The 15,396-nt window shown below is 48.9% G+C and overlaps 1 protein-coding gene across 1 annotated transcript in view; it reads left to right on the forward strand.

The window, feature by feature from the left end:
* Nucleotides 1-15,396, forward strand: part of Efcab6 (EF-hand calcium binding domain 6) — a 184,841-nt gene that overhangs the window by 82,689 nt on the left and 86,756 nt on the right. Inside the window, exon 10 of the mRNA XM_060388917.1 lies at nt 4,876-5,024. Within this exon, the coding sequence (XP_060244900.1) occupies nt 4,876-5,024 (149 nt within the window). The remainder of the gene's footprint in view (nt 1-4,875; nt 5,025-15,396) is intronic.

Consider the following 15,396-nt stretch of genomic DNA (forward strand, 5'->3'; position numbering starts at 1 on the left):
GACCATTGCTAGCCATTGTTACACCATGCTGGGGTTGCTGAGGCAGGGGGATCTGAGTTCCAGGTCAACCTGGGCTATACAGAAAGGCCATGTCTCAAAAGAAAAAAAAAGAGGAAAAAACCCACTCTCCTTTAAAAACATAGACTTTTAATTTAAACGTCTTTGATTTTTAAAAGGGGTAAAGCAAGCCTTGATGTCATGTGGCATCAAGATTAGCCCTGTTCGTGGGTCATCCCACACCAGGCCAAATCCTTGGCACCCTGGAATTACCAATTCAGCCCCCACATAACAGGCACTGGCTTTTCAGGTGAGAATGGCAAGGCAGGAGGAGTGTACAAAATTCATCCTGCAGTCCCAGCAGTGTGGTCCTGGTGTCCTGACTGTCACTACCCACTTCAGTGTTGTCAATCACAAGTGACAGGAAGATGCCCCGGAACTTTGGATGCCTGTTTCCCACACCACATATTAAGTCCCTGAAGGGACGTTAACACCGTGAAAAGGATGAAGAGAACCAGGCAGAGCTGAAGAGGTGGTGATGGTTTTGAAGGGGCTGGCTCGCTGCCGTGCAACTTGGTGACAAGTGACGAGTGACTGACACTTGCCGTGTTTCTTCTGCCCAGCCCCCACCCCACAGATCTTGCTGTCTGCATTGTGTTCTTGGAGTTGGTACTGTCTATATTCTGTACAGTTATGGCAGTCCCTCAGATGTCTGGTCTTTGTTTTACACCCAGATATATTTGGTGGCCACAAGTAGAGGTTGGTGTTTTTGGCATTTTTCTCTATTTTTGATTTAGGTTTTGTTGTTGTTGTTGTTGTTGTTTTTGTTTTTTGCTTGGCTGGGTTTCATTGTCCGGTACTTTCTTCAAGAAAGGCTCGTGGACACTCTGCTCCCCTTGCGTCTGCACCTGGAGACCATGTGCCTTATATGGTTAGGCCTGAGCAGCTGTCTGGCTGCATGTGACTGCGCTGTTTTCATTTCATCATAATGGAGTGAATAGCTTTCCCATTGCCTCCTGGCACCTCTCACTGTTGTGAAGAACCTGAGGTCATCCTGATGGTCCCCCGGCTGATCTCGGGTGCCCCAAATATGTTCTTACATTGACCCTTGAAATGTAAAATTCGAGCCGAGCTATGTCCCAGCTTGGAACATTTTGACGACACTCCTCGGAGCATGGCAGTCTGTAGATGCTCAGCTTCAGAACTTCACCGAGTGTGAAGATCCTGGTCACAACACAAAACTACACACACCTCGTCCTGCCCATTTCTCCTCTTCCCCCTCCCTCACTTCTTCAGTCTCCGCCCAACTGTCCTTCTGTGGGTCATCCTTGCCCTGATAGCCAGCATGCTATCTGCTCCAGGTCACATTAACCCTTTCATCTTGTTGTTTCTCTGCTTTGAGATTCTTTCAGGCCCCTTAGTGCCCATCTCACTCCCCTCCTCTCACTTCTTCTGTTTGTGATTGTATTATTTCCTGCAATACGGTCGCTCTTATTGCCACAATCTCTGCTCTAACATGCCCCTGCCTCCTTTACCATTGGAGCGTTTCAGGACACCCCTTTAACGAATCCTAGTTTTGTCTGGTTTATTTTTATGGCATAGCATTTTCACAAAAGACGCTTCTTTGTTGATGTTCCTTGCAAGCTAGGGTCCTTTGTCTCTTGCTTGCTTGGGCCCCCTGCCCTGCCCACTCTAGTGTTTTGGTACAGCTGCAAACCCCTTTGTGTTTACCCTGTTTGGACCCTGTAGGATATGATCCACCCATGCTCAAATGCACCTGCATTAGCACTTTCCTGATGTAGAGTTTTGTTGTCATCTTTCCCTGCACAGTGTCTGTGTTCTCTCCCACTGCATACTGTCGTCACCTCCCCCTGCAGTGTCTGTCATCACCTCCCTCTGCAGTGTCTGCATCACCTCCCCCTGCAGTGTCTGTCATCACATCCTCCTACAGTATCTGCGTCACCTCCCCCTGCACAGTGTCATCACCTCCCCCTGCAGTGTCTGTCGTCACCTCCCTCTGTACAGTGTCTGATATCACCTCCCTCTGCTCAGTGTCTGTCGTCACCTCCCCCTGCAGTATCTGTGCCACCTCTCTGCACTGTGTCATCACCTCCGCTGCACCACCTCCCAGGTACAACATCTGCCATTATTTCATCTTTCCTGAAAAGTGTGTGTCGCTTTTCCCCTGCAGTGACTGTGTCACCTCCCCCTGGACAGTGTCTGTCCTCATCTCCCCGGACATAATGTCTTTGTCTTCGTCCCCTGCACACTGCCATCACCATCCTCTGCATGCATCTGTCCTCCAAACACTGTTTAGATCTCACTTTCTCCTGTGCTGGCGTTTGGGTTGTGTCACTAGGCCCCACCATGAGTGTGTAGCGCAGAGCACACAGTGCTGTGTATCCTGGGAATGCCATCCAGGCCTGGAGTCACTGTCTCAGCTGATGCTCTAGAACATGATTCCGATAAAAGTGAAGCATCGCCCTGTTGCCCACGGCGGTTTGCACGCCCACCCTAAGCATATGGAGTCCTGTTCCACAGGCCATCCCAGCTGCCACAGTTGGACTTGTTCACGTTTGCCCATCTGATGCGGTCTCCACTGGGACTGTGAGGGTTGTTAGTCTTTTTGCTAAGGCATGGAGCATCTCTTTATATTTTGCAACCTTTGTTTAGAACACCCAACCCCTGCCAAGCACATCCACTTTTAGATACATTTAGTAACACGTCAAATTTGGGCTCCTGTCAAATTCTGGGTCACGGTTAGGGAACAGAACCAGCAGAAGGTCTGCTGTCTTAAAGCCCTCCAGCCCTGGCGGAGGAGAACAGCAAGGGATGAACACACAGCTGTAAACACAGCAGCGAGTGCTGAGACAGAGAAGGGCGGGATGTTGGGGAGAGACGGTGGGTCTCCTTGAGACAGCTGTGGGGAGGTGTTCACAGAGCCATTTGCATCAAGATGGAAGCAGGCTGTAGCGTTTGCTGGCCCATCACTGATGTCATGGAATCCATGTGTCACCTAAAAGAACAACACTGGTTCTTGAAAAATGCCTCCACATGTTGCTAATTGAGGAAAGCGTCTGTCCAGCCCGAAAGTGTGGCATGATTCACTGTTTGTGAAATTATCTTTATAATGATGACCGAATTGAGAGCTTTCAGAGTACAGGGCTGGGCGTGTGAGACATCCCGTACCTCTGGTTCCTCTGTGTACTTTGCTGAATTGCTTGCGTTTTTCTTACAATTTTTAATAAACAGTAAGATATTCTGGAGCTTAATGACATCACCTAGATACTTTTTCCATATCACTAGCTTTCTAGAAGCTCTCGGTCACACAGAAGCATGCTCTGAAAAGCCTTCTTGAAGCCCACATGCCTTTGAGATGTTACGATGGATTCCATTAGCCAGGTGTGGTGGTGTAGGGTTTAATACTTATTCTCAGGAGGCAGAGGCAGGCAGATCTCTGAGTTTGAGGACAGCTCAGTCTACATAGTGAGTTCTGGACCAGCCATACAGTGAGTGAGAATCAGTTTCAAAAAAAAATATTTTATTAGCCTAGTAAATACATGAGAACTGCATGTTACACAGGGCTCTCACTGATCTGGGGGAGCCTTGCTTCTGGCAGGGGTGCAGCCCACGCTCCCTCCCATGGAAGAAGCCAGTGAACTTAGCTGAAATTTGTGTTCATTCTTTCCCAGAAGCCTAGGCCATTTCTAAGAGGCTTGACTCTCTAAATATTTTCAGAAACTTCAAAATGTATTGTGTGTGTGTGTGTGTTTGTTCATGTATTAAAGTTAGAAGACAACTTTGGGGAGTTGGGCCTCCCTTCCACCTTAATTGAGGGGGGGTCTGTCACCATGTGGTGCATCCCATGCTCGCTGGCCCGTGACTTTGGGCCATTGTCCCAGTCTCTGCCTCCCAGCTCTCTTTAAGACTGCTGGAATTACAGGTGCAGGCCACAGCGCCTGGCTCTTCATGTGAGTCTCAGGAATTCACTCTGGCCAGGGATCTCTGTGCAGTGGGAGCCAGCCACCTGGTCCTCTGATCCTGCCAGCTGTTTAAAGATCTCCAGTACTGCTGCGTCCACTCAGGAGCATCTTTAAACCTACCTTCTCATTCTCTGGGTACACGTGTGTCCATGTTTTATGCCAAACTGGCAGTTAATCTATTTTCCATCTTTTCCCAGTCAGCAGGAAAAAAACTGAATTCAGACAAACTGAGATAGCTGAAAATATAGTTATCAGCCAGTAATAAATAGCAGTGCTCCACAAATGATAACCAGCGTCCACGCTGTTTTTATGAGTCATGAAACACAGCTTTGAACCAACTTCACTGCATCTTCAGAGTCCCAGGAGAGAGCCGGTTTACTCTTTTGTAATCACCGCCCTGCTCCCCTTTTACAACCATGATTTACGAGGTGTCCAGTGTCTATTATGTTTGTGTAATCCTCATATTAATCTGTTTCCACGCCACAAAAGCAACTTCTGTTTCTAATAAAACGCTCCCAGCTTATGAGCCTGATGGCTTGACTTAATCAGAAGTGCATGGCGTAGGCTCACGGGAGGGAAGGCTGGAAGCATATTAAGATGCTCCACACTGGCAGAGCGGCGGCGTATTTTCAGCCCTGCCGTCAGAGGTAACGCCGTAGTCCCCACTGTCCCTCCCTGGGAAACTTGTCATGCGTGAGCCGGGTGTTGTTTGTAGTGAGCTCATCAATTAAACATTTGAGGTTCAGCACGTGCCACAGTAACCTTTTTGATCAAGTTTTCGGAGACGGAAATGCAAGGAGGTTTTGGTCTAACAGAAACAAAAAATGGCAGGGCTGAATGGCTCCTGGACATGGACCTCAACTGAATGCAACACTCAAATTTTAATTCCTTGCAGCTTTCAAAGTCGTATGACAAGATTGAAAAAGCCCTGAGCGCAGGAGACCCCTCCAGAATTGGCTACGTCACCCTGAACTACATGAAGGTTGTCCTGGACACCTTCGTGTACCAGCTCCCAAGGAAGATTTTTATCCAGTTAATGAAAAGGTAAGACTCCCATCGTTTCTTGACAGGCTCCCCAACGTCAGCCGGGACAACACAGAAGAGCCTCATTTATATTTTATTTAGTGCTTTAAACTTGGTGCCACTGAGTTTTTCTCCCACCGAGGCAAAGGCAAAGAGAAAAGCCCTGCAGATGTGCTCAGGAGCTCCCTCCCCAGCTCTGAGAGCCACCAGGTAGGTACAGGGCGATCACTGCCTTTGTGCCTCTTCTCACTTGCGTCCACCCCCGAGTCTGCCAAAATAGACATCAAGCCTCTCCCCTCCGTGTGCACCTCCAAAAGATGCGAACTATACTGCCAAGACAGGCAGCCCTCGTACCAAACAGAATTGTCAGTATTACTAATAAACAGCCATCCAGGGTTCAGTGCGTGCAGAGTTCAGTGCGTTTGCTCAGCTCCTGTTTTCTTGTTCAGCATCTGAGAGCCAGGATCTAAATCAAGCCCGCAAGTTGCCATTTGTGGCTCACCTAATTTCTTAGCTATTGCTGTGATAAAAACACTATGACCAAAAGCATCTCGGGGAGGAAAGGGTTTATTTCATCTTAAGCTTGTAGGTCACCCTTTATCACAGAGAGAAGCCGAGGCAGGAACCTGGAGGCAGGAACTGAGGCAGAGGCCGTGGTGCTCATGCCTAGGATGTGACAGCCCCCACAGCGGGCTGTGTCCTCTTACACCAATCGAGAAAAAGCTCCCATCAGACTGCCCTGTGGGCAAGCTTGTGGGGCATTTTCTCAATTAAAAGTTCCCAAATGGCTCCAGTTTATGTTAAGTTTACATAAAGCTAGCCTGCACATCTTGATTCCCTGTGAATCTGCAGGCTTCCTTTCCACCTGTTCTTTTACACAAGGCTAGAGTAAATATTCCTTGGAGTTTCTTCTAACCTGGATCTCATGGTACAATTTCCCGTGGTCCCTTGTCCCTGCTGCAGCTCCCTGCCCTGAACTGGCACCTCTGAGGACCCATGGATACGGTTTTCTTTTTCTGCTTTAGGCAATACTGCGCCACAGACTGGTGAGATTTGTGGGCTGGTTATTCATGTTAGTTGTCACTGTCAGTCAGACCTAAATCCCACAGCTGCCCATGCTGTGGTGCTCCTGTGAGGAGGTGTGCCCTCTCTACGGTTAGATCAGAAAGTCGGGGACTGGGGAGACAGCTCCGTGGGTAAAGCATTTGCCATTCAAGCATGAGGACATGAGTTCAGATCCCATGGAAAGTTGAACTCAGGAGCACGCCTCTGTAACCGAGCACTCTGATGGTGAGAGAGGAGGGCGTGGGAGAATCCTGGGAAGCTCTCCGGCCTTATGAAGTCATGAACAAGGGCTGTGTCCAACGAGGTGAAAGGCAAGAACTGGCATCGATGCCCCATGGCCTCCGAGTGTGTGCATGGCCTGCTGGGGCCCCACACAAATCAGAACAACAACAAAACCAAGTACAAACTGCAAAGAAACACCATTCATTTGTCCCTTCTGTTGTTGCTTTTCAAAATAAGGAGCTGGTGTTCCAGCCTCTTTCACAGAGAGCAATGGGGATCTTTTCCTAGTGACCTTTTCTTTATTATGAATCCCCAAATTTAAAGTGTATTCTGTATGCTCTGATTCATTGCAATTTCCCCCCTTCCTTCCTCTCTCTCTCCTTCCTCTCTCCTCCTCTTCCTTGATGTTCTCAGATAGGGTCTTACTTTGCAGCCTTGGCTGGCCTTGAACTTGAACCCTGTCTTCCACAGCTCCCCGAGTGCTCGGATAACTGACTGTACCACCATGCCCAGATGTTCCAGCCATTCTAGCTGATTCTCTGTTGTTCCCTTTTGGCAGATGGGACCTTTCCACACTGGCTGGTGCCTGGGTCCTGTTTCTGGGGCCCTCCTGCTCTCTGGGAGCCTTTTTGCTTTCTGATAGGATAATATGCCCCAGTCTCCTCTCCCCCCTCTCCCTCTTGCCTGACACCAGGATTGTTGATCACTAGAAGGAACTTCTGTGCCATTCATGTTGTTTCGTTGTCTTGTCCGAGTTATATGAAAAATGAGATGAAGCAAATAGAAGAGCGTCTTGTGTAACTCTAGGTGATGAGGTCCGCTTGGAGGCCCTCTAGAAAAGATGGCTGAGAGTAGCAAAAGAGCCCAGCACCACTCTGAAGGGGCTCATTCTGGGGCACACTGATGGCACTGTGCATGACGGAGAGGGACCCCACCTAGGATTTCCAAAGCAAGAAGCAAAATGAGCCCAGTCAGTGGCTCCCCAGTCCAGAGAACAGCTCTGTTGGTGACCAACTGCAGGACTTAGTTCTCGGATAGCTAGCGGCCCCTCTCGACCTCAAAATCATAACAGTAACGTAATAGGAACAATGGAAGCAACTAGAAGATGCTCCTCCCCCTTGCGCTTACTCTGCATTGCCCCACACCCTCATCCACACACGTAAGAGACTCCTGCGTTTGTAGTCAGGCACACCTACATTGTTGCTTTGATTTTAAAAATAGAAATGGCTGCCTTAGAGATCTTTCCCATTGGCTTCATATTCTTAGAAATTATCATTTTAATGAACGCATGAAATGTCATTCAGCTAACATTTTCCGAACACCTTCCTCTGCCAGACTCTGTGCTAGGTGCTAAAAAATGCTGAAATAGACAATGAATAGATTCCAGCCGGGGTGGCATGCCAAGAGACGAGTGCCATGGGCGCATAGGACGAGCTCATTAGGGATGCAGATGGCCTCCATGAGCTCTTGGTGGAGCCCCTTTTTCAGAGACCCAGAGTTCTCGGGGGCCCTTTTTTTGGATACTCCCCCAGCTTCCCAGGAGGACAGCCTAGGAAACTAGAGCAAAGTGAATGCTGAAGTGTTTGCATCATGATTTACGTTTGGGCTGAGCATCTGCAGCCTGAAAATCCAAATCCTTGGCTGTGAAGGAGGCTCAGTGTGGTAAGAGCACTTGCTTCTCAAGCCTCCTGACCTGCGTTGAATTCCTGGAACCCACGTAAAGATGGAGGGAGAGAACTGACTTCACACGGTTGTCCTTTGACCTCTGCACACTCGCTGAGGTATGCACACAGCACCCCACCCCCGCACTCACACATAGACAGTAATAAATTTTTAAAAAGAAAACCTAAAATTTGCAGTAGTCCCGAATCTGAAACATTCTGAGCTCTGACATGACATCCGACAGTCCCAGTAAAAATGAGGTCTCATAGAAGTCATGTAGCCTTCAGGCCGTAAGAGAGTATGAAACATGGACAGTTGTATTTAGACTTGAGATTCCTTTCCAAGTCCCTTACTCTATATGGAAGCATTCCAAAGCCCAAATCAAACAACATTTCAGATATGGGACAGCACCCAGCATGACACGTATGTCCCCTGTGCACAGACCTGAAGGTGTGACCATCTCTCACAAAAAATCACTCATAGTTGGTCTTAGTATTGGAACACTGTGGTGCTTTTCCATCTAGTATTTGTCAGGTGTCTTCTACTGGCCATTTTTTTAAAAGGGGTTTTCTAAGCTGCTTTCCATAAAGTTGCCCAGACTAGCCTCAGACTCACAATCCCCTTGCCTCAGCCTCCCGAGCCTGAGATTATAACCATGAACCAATATGCCTAGCTTTCCCCAATCTCTAATGGTTTCTGTCTTTGTGTAGCTTAGCCATGGTAGGTTTGTATGTCTGGGGAAGACCCTGATTCTTAGGGCACCCCACTTTTGGGCATAATAGTCTTGGGATTTATTGGACTTCTGTGCCATCCATTGTTCATGTAGCCTCTTCCTTCCTTTCTGGCTTGTGTGTACGTGTGTGTGTGTGTGTGTGTGTGTTTGTGTGTGTGTTCTCTTTTCCTTATTCTAACTAACTATGAGTCAAAAAACTCAACTCTTAGCTTCATGATCTTTTTCTTCTATCATTTTTCTAGACTCCAGTACATTTCTCCTCTGATCTTCGCTGCTGATACTGTGTTTACCATTCCTTTTGGTAGCTCTTTGGCTTTGTTTTGTTTGGTTGGTTCTAGGTTAAGGTTGACATGGTGAAGATTGGAGATATTCTCTTCTTCTTCCCCACCCCCTCTCACTGTGTTCGGGTTGCTAATACTCCTTCCGTCTCTCCCTTCTCCTAAGGTCCCAAGGACAAACAAAGGCATGAGGTCCACCAGTGTTCACTCTGTGGAAACAGTGAATTTGTTGGGCTTCCTAGAGTGCAGGTGAGGGGTTACGTGCAGAGGTGTGGGCCTACCACAACAGGAAGCACCTGGAAATCCTTTACACAGCAGGGATGAGGACTTCCCCTTACCTGCAAGGATGGAGTCTCCTCCCCTTGCCTTTCCAGACCTATCCACTCTCGCTCTCCCACATGCAGCTAAGGCAAAGTTGCAAATAACAGGTGGTAAGGAAGCTAGATCCTCAGGTGAGGGTCTCATAAGCTCCCACGCTGCCAAAGGGCTGGAAAGAGTCAACCAGCCCAGCTGGGCGGATCTTTTGCAAGAGGGCCCAGCTGAACTCCCCAAGATGGCAGTCGTATGGCTCAGAGGACTGAATTGCACAACAGTTCCAGTGTGGGAGTGCACATGTGGAGGTCAGAGGGCAGCCTTGGGGAGGCTGTGAGGGGCGCCTTTCTCGTCCCTGCCACTGAGAGCTGCTGTGTGGTGGCTGACCTTCCTGTGTGGGCTAGGGAAGCCCGCTGTGCCGAGAGCACGTGTCACCGCTCGAAGCGTCTCCGGGGCTGCCCAGCTGTCCTCGCAGCACAACACCGAAGCAGTGGAACCAGTGTTGGTTGCCGTCGTGTGCGGTGAGTGATCCGGTTTCATTTTCTCTCCCGCATCGCACGTTAACATTAGCATTTTAAATATTGATCACGTGCGAGGCGTGAAGCGGCGCCCCGATATTGTCTTAATTTGTCTTTCTGGGGCTGACACTGAGGTTGGCCCCTCCAGGTGCCGACCCGCTGTGACCCTGCCTCCCTTGGTGGGGATCCTCCTCTCCTCTCAATGGGCTAGTGGCTCAGATGGAAGCGTTTAAAGGGAATTGTATCACCTTCCGGTGTAATTCTTTATAATCACTTGCGCATCAAGAGAGAGCCCGTCCTGGGTAAGCGCTCTTTCTCAGCTTGCTGTCTCCTTTTCATTAACACAATACTTGAGTATCTCAAAGTTTGTGTTTTAATATAATCAAACACATCCATCTTCTCTTCTTTCGATGTCTTCTATCATTTACAATTTGTCACGCATCATTCCTACCCAGCTTGGGCGAGGAGCTCTGCTCCAGCCTCTGTCTCACTCTCAAAATTAAACACTTCAATGCACTGTAATGTAAATTGGATATTCAAATTAATTTTTTTCCAAATCAATGATTTATTTTCCTGTTGCTGTTTATTAAATTACCCTTTCTTCATTGTTTTTTAAAACAGCTCATCCATATTTTTTGTTCATTTGTGTGTGTGTGTGTGTGTGTGTGTGTGTGTGTGTGTGTGTTTGAGTGCACACACACGCACTCACGGCATAGCACACACGTGGAGTTCAGAGGACAACTTTCAAGAATCAGGTCTGTCCTTCGACCAGGTGGTTTTGGGTCACCAGGCTTGACAGCAAGCTCCCGTTGTCCAGCTGGTTTTGGTTTTGATATCTGCTTTGGCATATCTCAAATGACTGCTCATAATTTGACCCAACGTGTATTCCCCAAACTATTTTGGCTTTCGACTGTGCAGTGTAGATCCTGTCTGGAGTGGCCCATCCACTGAATAAAGACAACTCATTTAGTTTCCATCATGGCTTTAGAGAGAACGCTGGCTCCCCATGCTGTCAGTTACTTGTGCCTAACCCTATTTTTTCAGTCTCAATGGTGAATGTTAAAGACTCAGGATTAATCCGCCATCCCCTCTGAAGGGAAGCCCTACTGGATTCTACTATGAGGAGCCTGCACTGGGGCCCGAGCTAGGAGCAGAGAATTGTGAGTGATTGTGAGGGGCAGTCCTGGGATCACTTGGTCCACAAGGCTGTGCCCACACCCTTTGCTTTCAGGTGAAGGCATCCTTGGTTACTCTCTGTCTGCTCTGGGCTCAGAGCATCATGGGAAACCAGACATCTTAATAGTCCTGATCTTACCAGCATGGTCTGTTTTTACATGGGCAGATCTTGTCTGGCTTTAAGTGTCTAAAGCACTTGTCCCTGAGCGCTTTCAGCTGTGTTGTGTCCTAGTCACCCTTGACCTGAAACAAGTGAAAGACACTGGCATGGGGTGTCCCGGTTAGCAGGCTCCCTCCTGCCTAGACCATCTGCAGCTACTGTCTACTGATCCCAGGAAAGATGGCTTCCTTATGCAAATGATCAGAATCTCTGGACCAACCCAGGGCACCACTCAAGCATGCATCCGTTTGTGATTGGTGGCACAAGGACCAGCAGCCTTTAAAGGGCCTGTTCCAACCATCAGGATGCAGACCTCCTAGGTACCAAGCCCCTAGGCACTTTACAGGATGGTAGAGCCCTGGAGCTTCATGGCATCCTCTCCTCCATCTTGAACTCACCTGTCTTTCTACAGCCTCCAGAGTAATTTTTCCTTCATTCGTCCAGTTCCAGTAACTGCAAAACCGTAATTGGTATGGTCTCTGCGTCATAGTAAGAGTCCAGGAAACACGGAACAGTGAAAGCAAAGCAGTTTACTTTATAACCTTGCAAAGTTGAACTCAGCTTGGAGAAAAGGCAGAAGTGGCTGGTGGACCTGAGGGGGTACACAGTGACATAGCACACAATGATGGTTTTATACTCTCAAGCACACTCTGTACCCCTGAACTCCTCCATTGCAAGTGGTTCAGGAAGGTCCAATCTTCCCAGTGTCCAGCATTTCCCCTCCTCAGGTGCCTTACCCTGTTGGTTAAGGTCACATAACTTTATCTACTGCACGTCCTGGGCCTCGAGATTCCTTCCCTTTCTGGTCTAGGCACTGTCACATAGCAGACTGCTGTAACTTCCCAGCTGCCAGCTAGGGAAGGCAGGGGCTGGTACCTCTGCCTTTCTGTGACTCTGGTGAGTTCTAAGGGCACCTCATACTAAAATGGCTCCCACTGTGACTCATTTCTTACATGTGTCCAGCGGGAAGTTTGTGGCACATGAGGCCAAGGCATGCGAGGACTCTGAGTGTCAGAGCCCCTTCATATTTTGTTCCCACAGAAGCAGGTGGGTCAGTTGTCCTCATGAACATGAAGGTCTGCTGCTGTCCACACCAGGGGAAGGAGCCTTTGCTGTGAGACATTGGAAAGTCACCATGCTCTGTCCACAGCTGCACAGCAGGTGCCAGGGCCTTGTGGACCTACATCTATGATTGGTACCACTGCCTCACCTCCCATACAGTGATCCACAGCCGTTGTCCCGGGCCCAAGTAGCTTTTGCATTGGCCAGTCAGTGACTTCAGTGGAGATATGGTAGGAACCAGTCCACACCCTCTTACTCGTTAGCAGTAGCCCCAGCCGTCCCTGGCCCAAGGAGAGTAAACATGGGAAGCAGCACTTTCCTCACCTTCTGGTGTGAGATGGTCCTCTAGGCCCATCCTTCTACTGCTGCTCTTATCTCACCTGTCAGTCATCGCAAGGACTCCACACTGACCGAATCCTGATCTCCACCACATATTTTGGAGTTGGTGGAGCAACTGCAGGATAAGCCTGTAATCAAGGGGCCTTCTGTGAAATGGACTCTGCTTTCACCCATCACCTCTGTGAGGCTCTGTTCTACCCAACAGACCTTGCTGGTCCTGTGGTTTTTTTTCCCTGGTTGTCATCTTTCAGACACCAATTTGCTGACACCCCAACTTGCTTAGGGTGTCCTTTCTTAGTGCAGTCACCTTGGTCCATTGTAGAGGAATTTTAATTCAGAATATGGCTGCTCTGGCAAGAGATCACATCCAAAGACCTTCTAAGGTCTGTGTGATCTGGCTGGAATACAAATACACCTTTAATCCAAGGAGACAGAGGCAAGCAGATCTGAGTTCAAGGCTAGCCTGGTAGAGAGGAAGTTTCAGGCAAAGAAAAGCTTAGATTCAGGGGTGCTGGTACACACCTTTAATCCCAAACAATGAAGGCAAAGTTAGTTTTTAGAAGGAAGCACCCATGCTGTGTAACGAGTGGCAGAAAAGGTGACGAATCAGAGATTTGACAGAATAGGATAGGCCCAACTCTCACAAAGCGAGGAAAGGGAAGCTACTTAAGGAGCAACAGAGAGACAGAGAGAGAGAAGGAGGAGGAGGATGAGGAGGAGGAGGTAGAGGAGGAGGCAGTTTTATCAGGGGAGTTTTACAGAGAGGTTGAATGAGAGAACAAGCTAGACAGAGGTGAAGACCAAATGAGCCAGAGAATGAAAAGGAACCAGAAGATTAGAACAGCTTGCTGGAGTTAGATGAAGGCCAAGCAGAGCAACTCAGGGGCTGAGAAGCCAGATTGAATATAAATCAGCTGGGAGAGGAGTTTAAGCCAGAACAGCTGAGTTGAACCAGCCAGCCCAGAGCTTAGTAAGAACAAGAAAGGGTGAGCTTATTTAGCAGTAAGTCTCAGGGGCTGAGAACATTCTAGGCCGAGGTTAGATTGTATGGGGGCAAGAAGTTCCTAGGACTAGGCCTAGGAGAGCAGACGGAGGTGATAAGCCTCCGAGACAACAATTGAAACCGGCAAATAAAAGTTCCTTTTGCAGTCCGTGGCACACAGACCTGCCTGTCTTGATTGAGATGCCCTGGAGCAGAGCTTCTCATCCTTCCATTAATGTAATCCTTTAATGCAGTTCCTCCTGTCGTGGTGACCCTGAACCATAAAATTACTTTGTTGCTACCCCATAACTGTAATTTTGCTACTGTTATGAATCATAAATATCTGATATACAGGATATCTGATAATGCAACCCCTGTGAAGAGTCACAGCCCATAGGTTGAGAACCGCTGTCCTGGAGCATCTGGGCAAGGCTGGGAGGAAATTTGGCTGTAGCCTTGGCTGTTTTGCAGGTCTGCTCTCCATGGGTATCCAGGGCTGTCCTTGAACCAGGAGCATTCGGCTGTGTTTGTGTCTTAGGCAAAGGCCATGGATTTCCACTTAAAAGGCCCAACTCTGGCATCTGTTCACTATATCTGGGGCTTTCTTTGTAGTTCCCCAGAGCCAGTCATACCTGGCTACACAGAACCTGGCAATACTTTGGTTCTACCTAAGCACCCATGAGCACTTTGTCATGGCCAGAAATCCTCACATGCATGAAGCATCCTGGTCATTCAGTAGTGACTCCTTTAACCCACAGGTGCAGTAGTTCTCTAGTGGGAGCTTGGGCTTTGGCAAAAAAAAAAAAGTCTTTGTCTTGACAGTGACACCAAGCAAGATACACAGTGGTTGTCTTTCAGCCCATGCTCAGGTATCAGGAAGCCCAGCAGGAGCCAGAGGACGACCCGTTGATGGGCCATGTGGTATCCAGCCTGAGAGCACAGAGCTGGGAAGCTAGAGAGGCAGGCAAAAGGCCCTGCACACACCTAGGGACATCCGCTGGGCTCACTGTGGAGGCAAGGACCTTCCAGGCCTGCCCTATGTAGGAGAGAGTTCAGAGGCGTTCAAGGCAGGAGGGAGAACGGGTAGACTGAGTTCCACCGTGAACACACCTAGTTCAAGATGCACATGAAGAACAAAACCACAGTATCGCTGCTGAAGCTATGGGATGCCAGAGTCAAGGCCAGCAGAGCTTCTCCAGCCTGTTCAAGTAGACCCCCTGGCACCTGGACTGTGTGGCTAAATTAGCAGGCAGGAGGTCCAGACAGGGCTAGAGGGGGGAAGCAGGGCAAGGTTGAAGCTTTGGGCACTGAGGAGGGGACAGTGTCAGCCATGGTGGTTCTGTCCTTTCCTTTTGACACCTTCCACCTGCCCTCGTCACTGCTGGACTTCCGCCGCACTCTGCTCGGACCCCTGCTTGTGTTCTCCTCATGAAGTTTTAGGATCCTGGACCAACATGACTGATCTCTGTTCTTGACACTCTCTGACGCCTCCTTTGATGGTCGCCGTTGTCAAGCCGTGTGACAGTGTGATGTGTCCAGTGTTCCTCCTGCTGCTGCTGTGAGCCTCCACCCTGTGGGGAGACACAGGGAGTGGGGTGTTGGCTCTCACCCCAGGGTCCAGAGCAGGGGTTGCCTGGGGCAGCAAAGGATCCACGAGCGCCGGAGAGAGGGCAAAATCCAGGTCCAGGAATATGACCAGATGCAGGGTTTAGTCCCCAGTCCCATGAGGAGGGGGATTCTCTGTGACTTAGGTTACTAGTGCTGTTCATGGAAATTCTAGGAAAAAGTGGGTAACCTGTACTCATACTAGCCAATGATAGCCACTACAAAGATAGCCAGAAACAGTGCTGCTAATATAGGCAGAGGTAGCTGCTGTTAGCATCT

The sequence above is a fragment of the Meriones unguiculatus genome, chromosome 8 (genome assembly GCF_030254825.1).
Source record: "Meriones unguiculatus strain TT.TT164.6M chromosome 8, Bangor_MerUng_6.1, whole genome shotgun sequence".
NCBI classification, from domain to species: domain Eukaryota; kingdom Metazoa; phylum Chordata; class Mammalia; order Rodentia; family Muridae; genus Meriones; species Meriones unguiculatus.